Raw genomic sequence first — 19484 nt, forward strand, 5'->3', positions numbered from 1 at the left:
AAGAGTAAAAAGGGTGCATCATGCACAAAAGCCACTCCCCGACGTATACTTAACCGTCGTTCCGGGAAGACCAGGGCTGGAGAGCTTGGGGGTATTCAGTGGGTCGGGAGAGGGATCAGTAGGTGTTTAGGGATGTGTAATTACCCCAGGATCTCTCCTCTAGTCTAAGCCCCACACCCTGAGTTCTTGAAAAAAAAGTCCCGGACCAGCAGCGGGAAATCGTCTAGGGGTAGTGAGGGTTGAACACTGTGTAGTCAACTCCTCGCAAAAGCCCCAAGTACCCGGAAGTATCTCCGACGGAGCGACTAGTGCCGCTCCAATTATCCAAAATGCAGTTACTCGCCCGTTGGGGCCGATGCCAGTAAGGTCCCAATTCTGGCAACTTTCAGCGTTAAAAACTTTTTTGAGTCGGACTTCGTTATGGTACCACGTCTCTGGGCTGGCACCCGCATTGAGCTTCCGTAGTAAAGTCGTGTGACAGCATCTTGAAACGGGGTGGTGGTTCCTGGGGCAGGGCTCTTCGTCTCGTAAAACCTAGTAGGCCTTCCAGTACTCTCCGCGTTCATTGCCTGATGGGAATCAGGCAGGAAAGGAATTAGATGGTGGGAATCGATCTTAGGACCAGATTCACTTTCCTGATTTACGCCGGTCGGGGCAGCATAGTTGCTGGAAGGGGAACCCAATAAACGAGAATGAATACCAAAAAACAAGTGACGGGTGTTGAGGAACTACCAAATATCTCTGCGCGAGGTGGATTCAACGATCTCCGTGGAAAAAGGTGGAGACGGATGCAGTAAAACCCGAAGGCGGAAAGGCTACAATGCCAGTTTCCACACCGGATATGACGGTCGACGGTACCTTGATAGTCAAGGCCATCGAAAATAACAGAAACTAGCGGCAGGTTCAGACCGATGCTCTCTCATTCGCTGCGATCTGCTCACAGGGGCCCCCGACAAGGTGAGAAAGCGGATGATGGAGCAAGCGTTGCAAGATAGTTCACCAACATGCTCAAGGGTCGAAACGTCGATCGGAGAGCAGCTGCGGGAAACTCATGGGTTACCGTAGTAGGAAAAGGGCGTCAGGAAGAAAAAACGCGACAGAGCGGCGTTAAAATGACCGCCACAGTTCAAAAAGGCGAAGAGCAGGGGGGACACCCTCATACTTTAAGACTAACAAGTCTAGGTACTCGGAAGTCTTGAAAAAAAAAACGAGGAGCAAAACCCAGCTCAAGGATTTAGAGGCGGATGTGCGGCATACTCGTCGATCTCGCACTGGTGAGATGATTTTTGAGCTCTGAATGGATGCGAAAGAGCGCTTCCTAGGGGCGCTTCCTAAAGGCAGTGGCCGAGCAGGTTCTAGGCTAAAAAGGTGGTCTAGAAGTGCGGGGTCGGGGTGGCCACTGTGTCAATCCGCCCTCGAAGGGATCCAGCGGGGCCAAAGGTGGCCACCTTCCGACTAGCGTTGGCAAATGCGAACCTGACACTGAAGGAATGCAAGCTCAAGGTCGGCTGGTCAGTATGCCCTCTGGGTATATTACAGCAACCGGACGTTTGCTTCAGGTGCTTGGAGGAAGGACATAAGTCCTGAACCTGCAAGGAACCCGAAAGGAGCCAGTTATGCAGGTATTGCGGTGGTGCAGGCCAGAAAGCGAAGGATTCCTGGAAGTCTCCTAAGTGCGTAATATGCTCCGAGAAACGGGACGCCAAACACTTTATGGGAGGTCCCAGGAACCACTGCTACCCCATACCAAGCAGCCACTGAGTCGTTGTCGGACATCGCCATCGTATCGGACACCTACCGCGGATAGGTCCAGTATGGCAGCCATATGACGACGAGCAGGTTACCGGTTCCGGAGGTTAATTCAACCTCAAACGAAGGGTACGCGGTTGCTAAGGTCGCTATGCTCCACCACGTTGGTCTGCCGAAACTGCTAACCCAGATGGTCGACCGTGGAGCTAACGGGTCTAACGCCGTCAGTGGCGGCGGACGACTTCAACGCTTGGGCTGTTGAGTGGGGTATTCGCTCTACGAACCAGAGGGGTTAGATCCCGTTGGAGGCTTTGGCAAAGCTCAACTTTGATCTGGCCAACGTTGGGACCAAATGTACATACAGCAGAAATGGTGCGTAGTTGATCATCGATGTGTACTTCTCCAGCCCAGGACTGCTCAAGAATTGGAGGCTAGACGATGGTTACACCAACAGAGACCACTAGTCGGTTTGCTATAGTGTAGGTTGCAACGCGAGGAGGCAGGTGACCGGTATAGCTCGCGGGTGGAAAGGACCGAAGGACAGGACCGTCCGCGGGTGGAAAACATTGCATTTTGACTTCGATTGCATTGCGGGCGGGCGACGATGCCACCATGCCTAGGACTCCAGGGATGGGAATTCACCGGGTTAATGGTGAACTGTGCAGTGCGTGCCTCCACGCGATCACAACTGGAGCGTATTATCGGAAGGCTCTTTCCCTACCACGAGCTCAGTCCTTGGCCTCTCGCAATCTAGTCTCATGTCCGACGTTCCAGAATCTCAGACACAGACCAGGGATGGTCGGCCAACCTGCCGAACATTCAATCCGTGAACGACAACAGCCATGATGAGATCGAGGAAGAGGTAAGGGTTACGAATTAGGAACTCATCATGATCGCCAACTTCCTAAAGGTGAGCAAGGCATCGGGACAGGATGGAATCCCACACCTGGCAGTCAGGCTGACGATAAAAACGGCCCCCGGGCTGTTTCGGGCAATCATGCAGAGGTGCCTAGATGGCTGCCTCTTCCCGGAGAGGTGGAAGTGGCAGAGATTGGTCACTGCGAGCAAGGTGTCGCTGTACAAGATTCTAGAAAATTATTTCAAGAGTCGAGTACTGGTTTACAACACGGAGGAGGGTCAAAAGTGCGTCCCAATCACCACAGGAGTTCCTTAGGTTCTATCCTAGCTCCGGTGTTGTGGAATGTCATGTTTGACGGGGCGTTGAAGCTCAAGTTTCCTGTAGGAGTTGTGATCATCGGCTTTTCAGACGACCTCACGCCAGAGGTCAACGGCGAGTCGATCGAGGAGGTCTCCAGAAAACTGAAGCTAGCGCATCATAAGACGGAGGTCACGGTTATGAGTCGGAGTCTGCACCATCACCTCAAAGCGAACTCTGGAGCTCTTGGGAGTTATGTCGACGACAAGTTCACGACTATGCCTGCAACAGGGCCTCATCGGCTGTTGCAGCACTATCTCGTATGATTTCCAATAGCTCAGTGGTGTATAGCAGCAAAACTTCTTGTCAGAATGGTTTAGTCCATACTTAGGTATGCTGGGCTAGTGTGGTCCAGAGCTCTAAGTACTAACAGTTACCTTGGCAAACTGGAAAGTACGTGGGCTCATGTACCTGGCTGCCTGTATCTGTTGCCTATCAGCATCACCATTAGTAAGGACAGATAATACTTCGACCAACGTGACACAAAGGGCATACGAGGAACAAAAGGTCATTCTTGATGTCCCTATGGCAGCGGGAATGGTAAAAAAAGTGTAAAAGTTCTTCACTCACCACGGTGACAAAAGCACCTTCTTATCCATTTACAACCGTTAAAGATGCATAGGTATCTGGAAATAAATGATTGTAACACTTAATTACTTCTTTCCTTTCCTAACCGAAAAAAGGACGTAGCCCCATTATCTATCGAACTGTACAAAGCGAAAGCTACTGAACTACATTGAAGATGATAAAAAGCAAAGCCATGGTGCTACATTCCGATTCGGGACTCGACCTTCTGTTTTATTATACACGACTTCGCAGCCAACTGTAGTAAAGGGTACAGGACAATTGGGAGGCTAGCGCTACGATCCTATTGACACTAACAGTCTCTCCGTACCTTTAGACCAGCTAGGAGGGTGAAGATCATAAATTAATTCCTAATTAGCCATCTTACGATGGTTCTATATTACAACTTCACTAGCTTAAATCCACCACGGAGGAGAAACTATGAAATATGCGGTCGTTCTACCTCAAGTTATCGTAATTAAAATAATAAAACAAATGTTAGGACTTTATTTTGCTCGTGCAATCGACCTTAGGATGGAACTTGAACAATTCGTGGTTGGTTTTCAATGAAGCTAATGATGCAAACGAATTATTTACATGTTTTCATCCATTCCAACCTGAAATCAAATTCAACTAACAACAGTAAAATAAAAGGCCATCATCCTCTGACCACGCGCAGTCACAACTTACACACTGTCGATAATAAGATAAATTAGTAAATTATTCAACCATTATTTTGGTGAGGATTGTTTTATTTGGACTTCCATATGCTTCAGTTGCGGTTGACCTTCACAGCTCTGTCGGATGTGTGTGCTGCTACTTCCTTCTTACATAACATAGAAATCTGATTCAACGCAAAGTGTTCATGTTACAGAGCGAAGTAGAAAAACTCCGATCCCTTTGAGCCCCAGCCCAGTAGCTCCATGCTTGCTGGTGAACCGTCGTTAGAGAGGTGTTAGGATTGAACAACACACTGACACAAAAACAAAATGATGGCATTGGCAAGCGCAGGCAAAACATGCTCAAAGTCGTAATTGTAATGAAATTGACCTCCTTTCTCAAACGATCGTGCTGTACGTACTACACAGAGTAAAGACCGCAAAAACTGACTGCTGGGTGGCGGCAGACGCTCCAAAAGGTGGTATGTGTACGCGCGAATATAGGTAGTAATGGTAATAATTGCCTACCTGTATCGAGAGGTAAAGCTGTCTGTCTAGGATTTGCATACCATTCATGTGGAGTCTAGCAAGAGGCTAGCGAGGGTTTTGCGGAAAGAAAACTCAACCGTTGTTAATGGCACTTTAAGTGGAGGTGGAATAACGTTGCCCAGTTCCTTATGTTCTGATGGAGAAAAATGATGATACGGTGGGCATAAACGCCTGAAATAACTGATTTTATTTGCCACCGGTGACTGGTTTAAACTAGGTAGTACCACATATAATCGTAGAGATTATCGGTTTTTCATTTGCAGTAAATTTCAGCTCTCTGTTTAGTTCCGTATTCCGTGTTTTCACAAGAAAGGCATAGCAGCCGCCTTAAAAATAATTTCTATATGGTACTGGTGATACATGAGCACTTTCTATAAAAGTAATGGGTCTTATGTTTTTTTTTTTCTATGGGAAGAATTTATTAACCTATTAAAAGAAAACATAAATTTCATTTCCCTACCTGTTAAAATTTTTGAAAAATCGTAGCCGTTCGTTTAATTTTAATTCTAAATCAAACGTGCCCCACGGAAAGTCAAGTCGTCGCCTTTCCTCACCAACAGTAATATTTGTTCGAAAAATTCAAACACGTTCAATCGGCTTCTTGCTATAACTTTTTCGTCCTTATGCTGTACCCTCGTCAAATTATATCCTTTATTCCAGCACATGCGCATTTCTTACTCTCTGACAGTCGAGAACCGGCAATTTGGTTCATGGCTTGTACCTGAAAATTAGTTTGCAATTTACTCGTCTGTAGTGAAGTGGTTAGTGTTTTTTATATTTTACAAGTGTGACTGAAAAAAGTGCTGGTCAAATAATTTGTCTGTTAAATCGACTGCCACTCGACCTGTGCTGGGGAATGCTAAACTGGAATTTGTTTGATTTTTTTTTTCACTTACAGTGTAATGAGTATAACTTTTTTGCTGCTTCAAATTTATTTACTTGCACAGTCCAAAAATAGAAACCCTTCAGTTAAGAATCTTCAACTAGAAATCGCAAAGAGATGAAATCATTTTCCGTCATTGTTGCCCTTGAATTATCATGCGGCGTTGTCAGACTAGACGAAGCCTAACGGTGGCCATCCGGAGCTTTGTGATCAGCCGGATGAAGCAGAATTTGTTCAAACAGAACAACAAGGTGACATCGACAAGTGGACAAGCAGCAGTGCTTTGTACGAGTGCAAAAATATAATGCCGCGTTTGAAGCGCGTTCAATGTTCGCCACTGTTGGACCGTAGAAATCTCGACCGATCGATCGGTAGTGTACCTGTGTAAAATAAATACAACAGGCAGCTGCAAATACGTCAGCATTTCTGCGCTAATCGCAGCAGTGTGGCATTTGACATTCCGATGGCATGTACCCGGGAGTGTAGACATACTCTGTGCAGTACGGATCGCTGACCGAGTGGCCCGAGCGGAGAATAGAGGCTCACGTAAAAACACTCATATAATTGTACACGTACGGAGGCAATTATTGTTATTGCTTCTTTCTCTTTCACCGTTGTTGATGTGTGTAAGCTCTAACGATTTGAAATTATGTGTTTAGACTGTTTTTTTTCGGTTTTTACTTTCATTAATTCGGCAACAAACGGTATGTAATTGTGAAGTAAAATAGGACGACCAAGAGAAGGCGCGACTCACAAACACACTTTGAGAATGAAATGATTCATGTTATCATAATGTTTCCCAAACTAATATGATATCTCGGTCGCGTTATCCATTATATTGAATAATGTCTCTGGAGACTGACAATTTGGTAGCGAATAGTTTTGTCATTGAAAACATCTCCCTAAACAAGTTTTTAACATCCGCGTTTTTAGTGTTGTACCTATGAAAATCACTTCTTCTATCAGTTCGATCACACAAATAGCGAGGCAGCATATTAATAAAAATTTTATATAGAAACACCATTGTCAAAAAATAAACTCATTGTTTCACAGAAAGCCATTGCAATGCGTCCAAAAATGCATAAAACTCAAGGTAGTGTATCTACTACATCTCAATTTTAATCGCCTTACTTTATTTTGTGAGCGCTGCAGACTCAACATTTGTGTGTTGTTTGCAAGAAATAGCATGGATGAACAAAAATCTATATGTGGTGAAATGACTGGCTTGATTAATTTAGATTAATTTTACTACTAACAGTCAACACAATTTACTACTAACAGTCAACACATTTTTCAAACAGCACAAGATACCTTATTTTTCACCATTATCTTGATGACATTATCTATGCGAGACTTAAAAGTTAATTTATCATCAATAATACCTCCAAGATACTTTAATTCATTTACGCGATCAATCGCCTCACCATCAATTACAATGTCAACGTCTAATCTGAAGTTGGCAGAAGAAATAACACAGTGCAACAATTTTTTTGCCTTGGTTTCTATGTATGATTTTTTGATGTTGTTTGATGCGAAAACAAATTTACCTGAGTTTGAACATATTTCAACTTAAGGGGCAATAATGGCGCCATTTTGAATTTTTTAAAAATCGGAAATTTTCGATAGTTTTTCGACGCCATTTTGTTATAAGATCAAATATCAAAATTCTATGAGTTCGTCCACATATTAGCATCTTCTTACCCATCTTATAAAAAAAAAAAAACAGATCTTAAATCGGACAAAATCTGAGCTCAAAACGGTGATTCAACGAAACCGGTTCTGGCATGGTTTTAGTATATTTCACAGAGCAAAATAATATCGAGTATGTATGAGCATCAAAGGTAATGCGCTAATATCTAAAAGTGGTAGTCAAATTATGTCTTATATTGAGTAAAAAAGTCGCAGAAATCGATTGGTAGGTGTCTGATCTACGTTAAATGTCAGCAACATGTCGATTTTGCCCCAATTCCCCTACAATACTAACGTAGGTTTATCTTGACAATAAATTAACTCATTTGAAATCTGTTTATTGTAATATCAAGAGTGCAAGCGATACTCAAAGATAAAATAACAAATTGGCATCACATGATCCGTCTCAATGACGGTCTCATAGCTGAAGTGAGTTTTTTATGTTTTGACCTGTCCTGGCCCAAAATCCAACCCCCTCCCCGCAAGAGAGGGAGGATCATGTGATGCCAAATTGTTATTGTATCTTTGAGTATCGTTTACACTCTTGAAATTACATTTAACAGATTTGAAATAGGTTAATTTAACGTCGAGATAAACCGAATTCAATATTGTAAGGGAATTGGGGCAAAATCGACATGTTACAGACATTTTACATAGATCAGCTACCTGCCAATCGATTTCTGAGACTTTTTTACTCAATATAAGACATAATTTGACTATCACTTTTAGATGTTAGCGCATTACCATTAATGTTCATACATACTCGATATTATTTTGCTTTGTGAAATATACTAAAACCATGCCAAAACCGGTTTCGTAGAATCACCGTTTTGAGCTCAGTTTTTGTCCGATTTAAGATCTGTTTTTTTTAAAGATGGGTAAGAAGATGCTAATATGTGGACTAACTCATGGAATTTTGATGTTTGGTCTTAAAATAAAACGGCATATAAAAACCCTCAAAAACTTTCGATTTCTCAAAAATTCAAAATGGCGCTGTTGTTGCCCCTTAAGTTGAAATATGTTCAAACTCGGGGATATTTGGATTTGCATAAAAATACACAACAAAAAATATATATAGAAACCAAGGCAGGAAAAAAAGTCAATTTTTGTTGCAGTGTGTAATCGAGTACTGTGTTTTACTAACATTTAATTTAGGCTGTTCAAATTCAAACCAATACGCCAGATAATGTATATCTTGATTTAAAAGTGCAATAACGTCGTTTGGGTTTTCCGCTGCAATGAACAGAACAGTGTCATCGGCAAATAAATTTATACCGCAAAACCGTAAAACTCGCCTAATGTTATCAATATAAATTATGAACAAAATAGGCCCAAAAACCCTTCCTTGCGGTACACCAAGTGTATTAGCAATGGAATTCGATTCAGAATCATTAAACCAAGTCTTCTGAGTTCTAACACAAAAATAGCTTTCGAACCATTTATTTGCCGTTCCTACGATACCAAAGCGCTCCAATGTTTGTTACAATAAGAGCCTATCTATATAACTCTATCTCGGATACCGACAGTCTAGAGAGTTGTGACCTGAAAATTGCTCAGGAACCTGTGAAGGCTTTTATTTGCACATTTTGTTCGAAATTTCACCGCAACGTGGCGCTAATATGCATGTAGTTTTGAGTATTTTTAACCTTATTTTCCTCGTGAATCCGTCCATATTGTGTCGTCTTCAGCATAGTATTTAAAAGAGTCAAGAGATTTATTTGGTACACGGTTTGTTTTTAAATTCGACCGCAACACGGCGCTCGTGTGCATGTAGCTAAATTTTGAACAATTTTCAACATTTGAAATGAACATGTAAATGTTGAACATCGCTTATCTGCTGTGGGTTTAGGAAACTTGTTCAGAAGGTCATGTGGAAAACTTTGCTGAAGACCACAGTTTTCTAGGAGGATGGAATCGTAGTATGGGTAAATCAGGATCAAAATACGAAGAATTGCGTGCACACAAGCACGACATAGTGATGGAATTCCGTACTTGACTTTCCACCATCCAGAAGCTCATGACCTTCTGAACAACTTCGCTGAAGACCGCAGCCTTCTAGAGAGTAAGGAATACTGGATAAGTTAAAACCAAAATATGAAGAATTCCATTCACACCAATGACACGTAGCGACAGAACTCTGCACTGAACTAGATCAACAAAAAACCCTTGATTTTCTGAAGAAATTTGCTGAAAATCGTAACTTTCCAGGTCGTCAAAAACACAAGATATCTAGTTATTTCAGGTGATGCTAAACTTTTTTTTGACAACATGAAAATTTTGACGGTATGGAAATTGTACATGGCTAATTCGTTCTTCCTCCAGTTCGAATATAATTATTGGTGGTTCGGGTTCTGGAAAACTGAACAATGTTTTTTGGTTTTACAATTAAAAATGGCAATAATCCCATTTTTGAATGGCGTTAGACATCAGTTTACTGTTTTTTAACGTCCTTCCAGTTCCTAAAATACCAGAATTGGGCAGTATTTGAATTTGAATTCAGATTTTCAGAAAACGGAGTTATCATTTCGGATTTACAAAAGGTGTCAGACGTCTCCCCTATATTGAGTAACATAAGGACGTGCGAAATTTCTTTCTAAAATGCACTTGCCAAGGAACCTAAGATGGCAAACGCTTTTGAAGTGATCGTGGAGATATGCCCGTTGAACTTGACTTTAATGTCAATGATAACACGCAGAGCATTTATTTTATTTACTCGGGTAAGACTACTGGGACCTATTAAATAGTCAAAATGCAAAGAATTGCGTAAGCGGTTGAAGGTAATGGCGCAGCATTTCGTGGAATTAACTTGCATGCCGATCAATGTGCTCCATCGTATGAGTACGTCAATATTTTCCTGTAGAGCACAACAGTCAAGTCTAGCTTTGATTACACGAAATATTTTTAGGTCATCCACAAATATGAGTTTTGAATAACGTAGACGGGTACACAGATCGTTTACAAATAAAATAAACATGAAATGTCCCAGAAAGCTTCCTTGAGGTACTCCTGAAGGTTGTTTGAAGCTAGAAGACTGTACCACTGATTAAGACGAAAGCTGAGCGATCGGTTTAGAATGACAGTATCCACTTTGTCACTCAGTTAGGGAATCCCATTCACCTCATCTTATCGACTGCGAGCGCGAAGCTATATGATAGATTCAATTGAAAAAATTCAACAAAATTTACAAGAAAAGTTTACATTTTAACCTTATCTTTCTGCGGTACACTGAATTCTGTTATTACGCGACTTTTTTTACGTGATTTTATTTTACACGATTTTTTTACGCGATTTTCTCGAAATTACGCGATATGTGACATGGCAAATACTGTTTATGAGCCAAGATGTAACACACAAACATACATACACATACATACACAGCGACCTTTTTTACACGATTTGCTCCAAATTACGCGATTTTTTCACGCGATTTGTTCAAAGATACGCGATTCTTTTTTTTTGCGCGTACACATCAATCGCGTAAAAAGAGCATCTAGTGTATATCAAACTATGCAGTGGAAATGGAGCTTAAACGCTGGGAGGAACAAAAGGTGATAGCCAATTGATTGGATGTCAAAAAGTGTTCCCAATCTAAAAGATTTATAACACCAAACGAAAATGTTTCAAAAAAGCTCTCAGAGCTCAACGAAAGAGCTCTTCGTGAATTCGTCGGCCTAGTAACGGGGCACTGTCCGAGTAGATATCATTCAAAGAATATTGACCGAGTTCAGGATAATATCTGTCCCTTTTGTAATATGGGAAGCGCGACCTTAGAACATCTACTGTGCGGCTGTGGTGCAACATTTAAACGTAGACTAAGGTTTTTTGACAGTGAATGTTTACAGTCCAAAGAGATTTGGTCCTTAAATCCCGGGAAGGTGATTGGTTTCATAATCCATATCCCAAGCAGCAAAATTTGTTTCGATTATGAACTTTGTGCATCACAGCAACAAATTCTTATGCGAAATTAAGTTGCAGATACATCTCAGTTTTTATACAATGACAAAAAAGCGCAGGAGGTGGAGCCAATTGCAACATTTTCGTTGTTTCAACACAAGTTTCAAGAATGAAACAGCAATGTGTATGAACTAATGCATGGAATTTGATAGCAACATGGTAAATGCTGCATGGTAAAATTTCAGCTACGAAGATGCATCGTAGCAGCAACTAGGGCGCAATAGAAACTTCATGGCGTTGTGATAAGATTGTAAAATGGCAAATGATCAGAATGGAAAGAGATTGTCTGTATAGCGATATATCTTTGATTATTTCCAGAAATTTGAGGATTCAACTCCAGTTATCAATTTCTATTCACTTTTCTCGTTTGTACTATTCACGTCATTTACTGTAGAAACACTTGCAAGTTCATGGCTCAGTTTTGAATATTGCTTCCTTATCATGCTAATGTTCATTACCAGTTTTAATTTTGCTTCTTCAATTCATCAGTACCTCAGCGTGGTAATTGAAATTCAAAGCAATTTATCTCATTTCACTTTAGAAACCCACACTTTTTGGACGACTTCTAGTCCAAGTACCCAAACGTTACAACGCAGTAAATAACCTCATCTCAAAAACAAATATAAGGCGAACGATCGAGCAAAAGTTGCTGTTACATGGCTTCAGAACATGACAGCAACTTTTAGAAGTATTTTTGTGTGTTTGTTTTTTGTATCTCACAAGCATCACGTTGGCAACCTATATGCTCCACCCACTAGATCTATTCAGTGAAGGTTAGGTTTTCAAATGCCGTTTACATGTTTCAACAACAAATCCAACCTCGCGAATTACGTTTTTGGTGTGAAGATTTTTGAAGCAGCGATGCAACTTTAGTTGTTGCTTGTTTCTTTACAATTTCATCGTAGTAACAAAAAATGTTTCTTAAAACCTCGGAATTTCATTAGTGCAACAAATAATCACAATTTATTTTTTTATTATGTTTCAATTGTTGCTTGGGATCTTACCTGACTGGGAACGTGTCAATGCAGTCGTCATCATTGTTTTTGCAAGGGGGCACGTATAGTAAACAGGGACATGTTACAAAAGCTCACGCCGTTGGATAACGTACCGTCATCCGGGGTGACATTGTGCCAAAATATGATGCTTTTTTGTTCTCAAGCTTGTAACGCACACATTTAAGCAAAAAATTCCATCCAAAATACACCAATGCATTCTAGAATGAATTTGAAGAATAATTTTGCTAAAAATACATGAACTTTGGCTCAATCTCACCCCTTCTATGGGGTGAGATTGTGCCAAAAACAAAAAGTTGAATTTAATACCTGTTAAATGAACAGTAGTGTGTCTACGAACAATCCACATGACTAACATGATAAAACAGTAAGTATAGGGACGAACATAAACAACGTGGACTATTAAGGGGCTTTAGGAGGTTGATCAGAAACTATGTTTCATATTTCAAAAAAACATACCCTATGTAAACAATGCAAGTGTTTTGGTGTATACTGATATAATTTTGTCGTGAATGTAAATTCCGCACACTGTGCCGTTCAATATAGCTTTTCACAATCTCACCCCAAAAGAGCTCGAAAAGTGAACAGTTTGGAGAAACATTATTTTCTGAGCCGGTACAGATTCAATGCATAATATTTCCTCAACACATTGGAGACGACATCCTAACGTACCAACTGAGCAGTAAGTTGATGTGATTTCTTGATCGGGTTGGTTTGCCTGGGACATTTTTGGATAACGTTATTTGCGCATGTTTTTCACCCTGTACTTTGAAACATTCTTGAAGCGAAACAGTTCACTGATATTATCTATATTCCTTTTTAAGTTGTGAATAAATATGTCATGTTTCATAAAGTATTGAGTTTGAGGTTTTTAATTTAACATACAAACATTTCCCGTTTTGGCTCAATCTCACCCCGTGGCTTAATCTCACCCCGGCAGACGGTATTTCTCTTCCCCGATCAAAAAAATGTTTAGAAAAACAACCTTAATTAAACCACCCATCGATTTGATCCGGCTTTTGTTTCAGGACAACGCTTACTGCGACATCATTGAAAACAGTATTAACTCGTTTGAAATATAAGACATCGAATATTTCATTCATGATTCGAGAAACAACGTTGGTACATACATTATACAAGAACAGATTTTGTTATTATACATTCAGTCGAATTAGCAATGAATTTACACAGTATATTAGCAAAACTGAAAGCTTTATCGTGTCTGCTGTACATCATGTAATAATTCGTGATGATAACTCTTTTACCCCTTTTAATAACTGATCATGATTTTATTCAATGATAAACTCTCCGTACAAAAGATCAAAGTATGAAAGTTTTCGTATTTCCCCTAGGTGAGTTTTTCCATTTTTTCACAAAAAGCTGCGATATATTCGTTACAGTTCGGAAAAAATATAATCTTAAAAAAATCTAGAAACATTGATTTGGAATGGAGTTCTGTCTGGATTCGCAAATTAGCATCGAATACCGCAAAAAAGTATCTTACTTTCATAAGGTCATACGTAATGCATATTATATGCATCACGCTGGAACAAGACTCACTCACGTTAATCATGCTAACGGAGATGAGCGTTCTAATGTGCTCATGTACATGTGCGAAGGTCTGCATCTCAGCGAGCTTCATTTTACACACGCCACGCGTTATTAAGCAAATTGTCTTGGAAGTAATTATTCTCAGCCATAAAACGGCTTATTGAACGCGTAAAAGTAACATTAAGATCGAACATGCTTATTAATTCGATTTGTGAAATACGCAGACAGCCCCATTGAAACGTCTTGAAGCGAAAAATTCATTCAAATGCTTACTAGCGTACCGGGGTGCATAAAACTCTGTCTCGCATTATGTATGTCGCGTACAACTCCACAAACCCACCTAACCTAAAGAGCAGAGCCCATTTTCGACTCTCGATGCGATTTGTTACATAGGAAACCTGCTACATTCGAGCTGCATGCACGCTGCAGAACTTGTACGGAGCCACCAGCGACATACAGGGAAAAGCTCGAGTAGCGCAATTGTTCGCTCTCGGTGTACCGAGCAATTGAACCGCGCGCCGGCCGCGTCAGTCACGGTACAGCTGTGGGTCGGAATAGGTTGACTGCGTCGTCAGCGGCAGCCCGTTCGCGAGTGTCGATCAAATCGAGTAACACGCGTTGCCGTCGCCGCCGCAGCTGCGAGGCCCATCATCGTCGTTACCATTTGTCTGTCGGTTCGGTTAGAGTGCAACTCGATTTCTCAAGCCGCGTCTTCACTGGTTTCGTCGACCGCTTTCGCGATCCTTGCATTAGGTAAGGTTACCTCCCGGGGTGGAAATGGTTATTATGATATAGAATTTGTTATTTTTTCTGAACAGCACAGGCAAGAAGCAAAATTGTGTTGGAAATTTTCATCTTAAACCACAAAATAGGTTGTGTTTTCCATACAAGACTTTGGTTTCAAATGAGGTATAACTGCGTATCGCTCTGAAGCGATCACTTCAGTTTAGTACGCTTCCATAAACCACTTATACTCTATGGAGAAAAGGAGGGGCAGTCTATGTTTGTCTATAGGGGACGTGAGAGAGTAATTTTTTGGTGCTAGTGAACAATAATCACTACTGCCAACTGTTTTTTTTTTTTTTTTTTTTTTTGTAAAGCTTTATTAGTTACGTACAATTCATTGTCAGACAGTTTTTGTGTACAACCTATGGTTTCTGAGCTGCAATGATTTGAACAAAACCTAACGCATACGGAGTTTTAAGGAACTAGTCTTAAATCACAAAAGTTTCTCAGTTTGCTCAGCCAAACTTTCGTTCAAATCGAAAATGGGCGACTATTTTTTGCGGATTTGTAGATCATTTGGCATGGAAACGCTCCACTAGTACTTCGACTGCGCTGTTTTCGCTCATCATATTAATAGGTTGCACTTTTGAGTTTCCTCTTTGATCATTTATATGTGAGTTTTAACGGTTTTGGCAGTATGAGGCCTAGCGTTGTCATGCAGTAGAATCACTTTTTCGTGCCGAATTGTGGCTATTTTTGGCGCAGCACTCGGCTTAATCGCATCAATTGAAGTCGATACCGTTTCTCAATTATGGTTTCATTCGGTATCAACAACTCATCATAAACAACACCGACCTGGTTCTAACAAATAAACAGCATAACCTCCTTAGCGTGTATGTTCGGCCAAGCCAACGACGTAGGGCTCCAAACCGTAAAAAATCAAGTTCCTTGTTTTTGGATTATTTTCGAAGCACGACAAGGTTTGGCCGGTAACAACTTATACCGAAGGAAGCTGTCCCTGCGTTTGACATGGATTCTCATCGAGCAATTTGAGTAATTTTATAGACTCTCGAGATCAACTATGTTGAACAAAATAATCTGAAACTGTTAGCCTTAAGATTTCATAACAGTGTGAAACCGCAAATTGCATCCGGGTCAATATGAATGGTACGAGTTGAGTAACGCCTTAACTAGAATGGATTTCAATCACACGTTATTCCTGACATTATTCCTAATACCAAGCTTTACATTCAAATTAGATCTCGCTTGAAGCGTAAGAACAGTCTGCTCTTTGACCCACAACTGATCACGGGAATTAGCAGCCCGGAAAGTCCTGTAGTGCCTATTAAGTTCCACTATAAACTTCGTTTGTAATAGAGATTTCACAAAATCCAGAAATTAAAATAAGTGCGACTAATCATCGCTCAAAAACTCGAATAGTTATAAAATATATTTTTAATAAAATAGATCAAGACCACAATCCGATAATTTACCCTTAAGTACTGAATAATTTTGTTCTTAATCATTACACAACGGCTAGACTGACCGCAATGCCATCATGTCGGCCCCGGCCGGTAAGGGTTAATTGTTTGGAAAGAAAATAACACTAGATGCGATGGCCTAGGAATCTCTCCGCTAGATAAGACAGGCTCTGAATTTAACTGCCGCGATTGTCGGTTGGAAAGGTGATTCTGTGGAGATTTATTACCACCTAAAAGGGGGTTAGTGTTCTATTGTTTCAAGGTTGGCCCGCAGTGCACTACACAGGGCAAGGGGTCGTTGTGATTAGTTCGTAGCTCAGATTGCAGCCGACACAGTGTATAATATAGCAACGGCGCGAGATTCATTCCTTAGTGTGGTATTATTTAGGATTGAAGCAGCGCACTACACGTCTTTCGCGCGTGCGCGTCTTCGTTCGCTTCGGTCGCTTCAAGTTCCGAGAATCGACAGAGCGCGCTTTATTGGGTTTCATTCGAATCCTGACCGCGGACGCAAAAGCACGGGGGTTCGCGTGAGTTTGGGTGTTCTTCGAATTTTCATTTGTAGCACAGCTAACGCTTTTCTATCCAGTAGGAAGTGAACAGTGGCTTTTACGAAGACCAAAGAAGTGAAAGTGTAACGCGGAAAAATTAATTGCAACTTCAATACAGAATAATAACAAATAAGTGCTCTGGTTCAACAAAGAAGGTAATAACAACGTTGTGTACTTGAAGTAAGCTAGAAAAAGAAGAAACGGCTTAAAAGTGAAATGTGGAAACAAACGTTATTGTAACATAAAAACTAAGCGTCGATAGATGGTGCGGCAGATTGCATAGGCCGTTTTTGCAGTTTGTAGCACACCTGGCAGTAAGCAAAACTTCAAGAAGTCATAAGCCACTCACTTGGGCCAGAAATTGCCGATCGCTTCGAGGTTTAAGTGTTTTGCAGGCGCTGCTATTGCAGAAAAATTCATACGTTGGACGAGGCATTAGTTGGAGAAAAACTAGTTTTTCCTAACCACGCGAAACAAGAAAAGAGTGCAATCGAGAAAAGTTGCCTATACGTAACCTCTGATGAAGCAACCGTGGCCGGTGTGTAGTGCTGTGCTGCGGTGTATGTGTACGAGTACTTAGGCAGCGCTAGAAGAGCTCTATAGTAACGTTACCCTGTCGTAATTGCAAGTGCCGTGGAATTGGAAACCCCGTTCGCCCGAGAGTGTTTGTTCGAAATCAAAATGTTGGCCTCCAACGGAAAACCATTTTCATTCGACAAACCCGAGATCAATCCGTCCCGGAAGAAGGCGTCGATCAAGCACACGGTGTTGGATGTTGTGATCTTTTTACTAACCTCGCTAGGCTATATTTTGCAGGTGAGTGAGTTTGTTTTATTTTGAGCGGGAATGACCAGAATTAGCTTCTATGGATTTTCGTTTCGTTTGTTTTGCATCCGTGCCGGTTTGGGGTACAGTCAGCATCTAATTGTTACTGATTGCTATTAATTATTATCATCGTATCATTGATGCTGATTAGGAAGATACGCGAAATGTTTAGCTGTTTTATCAGAGCCGTAGCTACTCCGTTTTGCGTGGGAGGGCAGAGAATTTTTATTTAAGAAAACGTTATTTTTTGTAGAGTAAGCAGTTTAAAGCCGTTATGTGCTCGACAGAAAAAAGTACCTTTAGTGGTGTCCCGGAAGAATCTTCGTTTTCCCGAAAATCCGGTTTTCCGGGTTCATATTCAAAAAAAAAAAAAAACTACGATTATGCGTATAGTGGCCAGCTAGCTTGTGGCTAAAAACCATGGAGGAAAAAAATCTGCATATTTTAATGAGTATTCAGCAAACTCAAAAACAGGTTTCCATAACAAACTCAAAAGATCAGGTTTACATAGTGTAATTGAGTTTCAGGGGACCAACTTTTACGCAGGCTCAGCCATTTTTACTATAACTGCGTAAAAGCTTCGTACATTTACTTCGTACGCCAATGAGATGTATGAAAAAAAAATAACATTCGAATATCGTTTAACGGTAAGGTTTAGGAGTTTTGCTATCTCGAAGAAAGCCCCATGCTAAATTTCAGCTAAATCGGACTTTGGGAACACGTGTGATCAATGTTTCAACTTTTTGACTAATGAAAAAATGCACATCGATTTTTCTATGAAACGTCGAATCTACGGTAATTATTAATTAATATTATTAATTAATCGTTTAGCGGTAGAGCTGATGATTTTTTTTTAAAGACGAAACTTTTGAGCCCTATCACTAAACAAAATTCGAAAAATCTGTTTTCATTGGCACCCTAATACATAGGTTACGGCTGGGTATTTGTATTCGAGCTCGACGTGAAGACGTGATTGGCGAAACTGTGTACCTTCCACTTAATTTCGCAAATGTTCAAATGTCTTGAGGGTGCGACCATGTGCGATCGAAAAACTAAGGACAGAAGAGAGTTTTTAAAAGTTCTACTCTGAAGCAACATTGAAGAAATTACAGCGTTAGAAATCCAGCTTCGAGAGTCACCTCATTTAAAACCAATGTCAACCAACGATACTGAGAAATTCTATTCACGAAAAAATACTGATAAAATAGAGCGATTCAACCGTCAGCAAAATTCTAAATTTTACGTAGGCATTGTTTGATCAGTGTTTATCATCAGACCGGGTAGAGTGTGGAATGCCCAGTGCGTACCCGAATAAAGTAAGATAACAGCTCTCAGGGCATCTGAATAACAAATCATGGCGTTTTTGGATTCATTTTGTTTCTCTCTGTTATCTAAATATAAGATATCATGTTATAGGATTTGGCTTACTTGATTACAAGGCATCACATCATGTTATCGTTTTGTTGTTCAACTTTACTCGGGTAGTCCGGTCAGACTACAGTTTTTATAGTCCGATTTTATTTCGGACCGAAACGGAACAGAGTTGTTCCGTCCAGGTAACGGACTGGGTTATGCTTCCGAGATGTGAATAATTCCGGCCAAAATATGTTGAACTGAACATGAACATGAATCACAAAAAGCAGTCAAGATTTGGAAAAAACTAGTATTGTGTGTCGTTTTTTCCCACGATATGCTCAATCTAAGAAATCAAGAAGTGAGAAATAGAAACTTCTGGAAAAGTTAGTCCAATTTCACAGCCAAACTTGTTTTTAATTGTTCTAATGTAATCAAACATATAAAACTGTGATTGGTTCTTTCTTAAAAATGACACTTTAAAAAACTGACATTTTCACTCCCAGACGCTGGACCGGACATCCGAAAGGGAAGTATGCGGATCGTCAGTTTCAACTTTGACGCGAATCAGGCTGGCTCACCAAAAGATTGAATAATTTAGCCTCTTTTGCATATGAGTTCGACCAAAAAATTGACTGTTATCGTTCATATTGAAAAAATACTGGAGACTATTCAACAACAAGCATTGCTTATATTTCAGATTTTTCTTTTGGATTTTTTC

At 40.7% G+C, this 19484-nt stretch overlaps 1 protein-coding gene across 10 annotated transcripts in view; it reads left to right on the top strand.

Moving 5' to 3' along the window:
• The first annotated feature begins 5418 nt into the window (after window positions 1-5418).
• Window positions 5419-19484, top strand: part of LOC129727697 (estradiol 17-beta-dehydrogenase 11) — a 38694-nt gene continuing 24628 nt past the window's right edge. Inside the window, exons 1-3 of one of the 10 annotated variants that reach the window (XM_055685762.1) lie at window positions 5424-5498; window positions 16624-16740; window positions 16981-17401. In XM_055685762.1, coding sequence (XP_055541737.1) covers window positions 17267-17401 — 135 coding nt within the window. In that variant the 5' untranslated portion in view covers window positions 5424-5498; window positions 16624-16740; window positions 16981-17266. Of the gene's footprint in view, window positions 5637-6231; window positions 6247-14353; window positions 14581-16422; window positions 17402-19484 lie in introns of those variants that run through there. The other 9 variants (XM_055685758.1, XM_055685752.1, XM_055685759.1 and 6 more) reach the window with 9 other exon arrangements.

Source organism: Wyeomyia smithii, chromosome 3 (assembly GCF_029784165.1).
Source record: "Wyeomyia smithii strain HCP4-BCI-WySm-NY-G18 chromosome 3, ASM2978416v1, whole genome shotgun sequence".
Lineage (NCBI taxonomy): Eukaryota > Metazoa > Arthropoda > Insecta > Diptera > Culicidae > Wyeomyia > Wyeomyia smithii.